The sequence below is a fragment of the Impatiens glandulifera genome, chromosome 9 (assembly GCF_907164915.1).
Source record: "Impatiens glandulifera chromosome 9, dImpGla2.1, whole genome shotgun sequence".
Lineage (NCBI taxonomy): Eukaryota > Viridiplantae > Streptophyta > Magnoliopsida > Ericales > Balsaminaceae > Impatiens > Impatiens glandulifera.
Genome location: NC_061870.1, coordinates 25994504 through 25995713, shown reverse-complemented (window position 1 = coordinate 25995713; position 1210 = coordinate 25994504). Strand labels below are relative to the sequence as shown.

At 34.4% G+C, this 1210-nt stretch overlaps 1 protein-coding gene across 1 annotated transcript; it reads left to right on the top strand.

Annotated features, from left to right (window-relative positions):
* The first annotated feature begins 266 nt into the window (after nucleotides 1-266).
* LOC124916787 (phenolic glucoside malonyltransferase 2-like) lies at nucleotides 267-842 on the top strand. Its single transcript, XM_047457551.1, has one exon. The coding sequence runs from the start codon at nucleotides 336-338 to the stop codon at nucleotides 807-809; it is 474 nt and encodes a 157-aa protein (XP_047313507.1). The 5' UTR covers nucleotides 267-335; the 3' UTR covers nucleotides 810-842.
* Nucleotides 843-1210: the final 368 nt, after the last annotated feature.

Below are 1210 nucleotides of genomic sequence, written 5' to 3'. Positions count from 1 at the left end.
AAATTTTAATAAGTCCAAAAATCTATATCAAAGAAGCTCTTATTTAAAAACTTAAAAAGTCTATTAATAATGGAGTATCATGTTTATCTAATTTCTCGTTTATAAATCAATTAATATATTAATTAAAATATTAAAATGTTTTATATTGTTTTGAAAAATAATTATTTTAAATATATATATTAATACTGTTTAAATATTAAAAAAAACATACAACTCCTTAAAATCACAATAAGAAGCTCTATATAAATTTGAAATGTTATGTCCTTGCAAAACAAAATTTTCAAGCTTTACGCTTTGCATTCCTGTCTGTTTCATCTTGATCTCTCTCTTTCTTCATGGCCATGGCGTCTTTGAACGTGGTGAAAGTAACGGAGAAATGTAGGATCAAACAGGCACCAAATTCTGAGTCGGAGAAGATCTCTGAAACCGTCGCTACTAATTACATTCCTCTCACTTTTTTTGACACAATCTGGTTAAGATTCCCCCCAACGCAACGAATCTTCTTCTACGAAATCGATCAACTATCGTCTGACTTTTTCTATAACACCATTATCCCTAACCTCAAGAATTCGCTCTCTCTCACCCTTCAACACTATCCCTCGCTCGCCGGAGCAGTTACATGGCATCCTCAAACTGCCAAGCCGGTTATCCGTCACGCTCCTGACGACGACGGCGTCTTCTTCTCAGTAGCCGAATCATGTGCAAACTTTGATTCTCTTTCCACCCATGATTTGAAAGAAGCTAAAGATTTGCATGCCCTTTTGTGTTACACAATAAACTCAAATAACGGTCAGTCATATTTTAAATAATAAATTGAATGTCTTTAATGGTGGAGATCTCAAACGTTTCAAACGTTTTAGCAGTTTTAGTAATCAGGGGTCAGCCTTAAATGTTGTTGTTACAGTTTTTGTCTTTAATATTTGTTTTTATTTCTTGTACGTTTTGTTTTCTGTTAAGAGACTATAAATAAAGGTCTGTGTGCTGAATATGAAGTAAGAGAGAAAAGAATAATAAAAAAGTTTGTTTCAGTCTTGTAGAAGAAATCCTCAAGAGTCTTTTTATCTCCTCTTCCTCCAAAAGTTTATTTTTCTCAAATTGGTATCAGAGCGCCATGGCAAACAAAGCGCTGGGGCAGATACCACTGCCGCGACTCACCAAAACCAACTTTGATAATTGGAGTATTCAGATGCGAGCTTTACTCGGTGCACAA

Bases quoted from the DNA above. Each gene is read 5' to 3' on its own strand.
- LOC124916787 (XM_047457551.1), top strand. From the start codon at position 336: ATGGCCATGGCGTCTTTGAACGTGGTGAAAGTAACGGAGAAATGTAGG.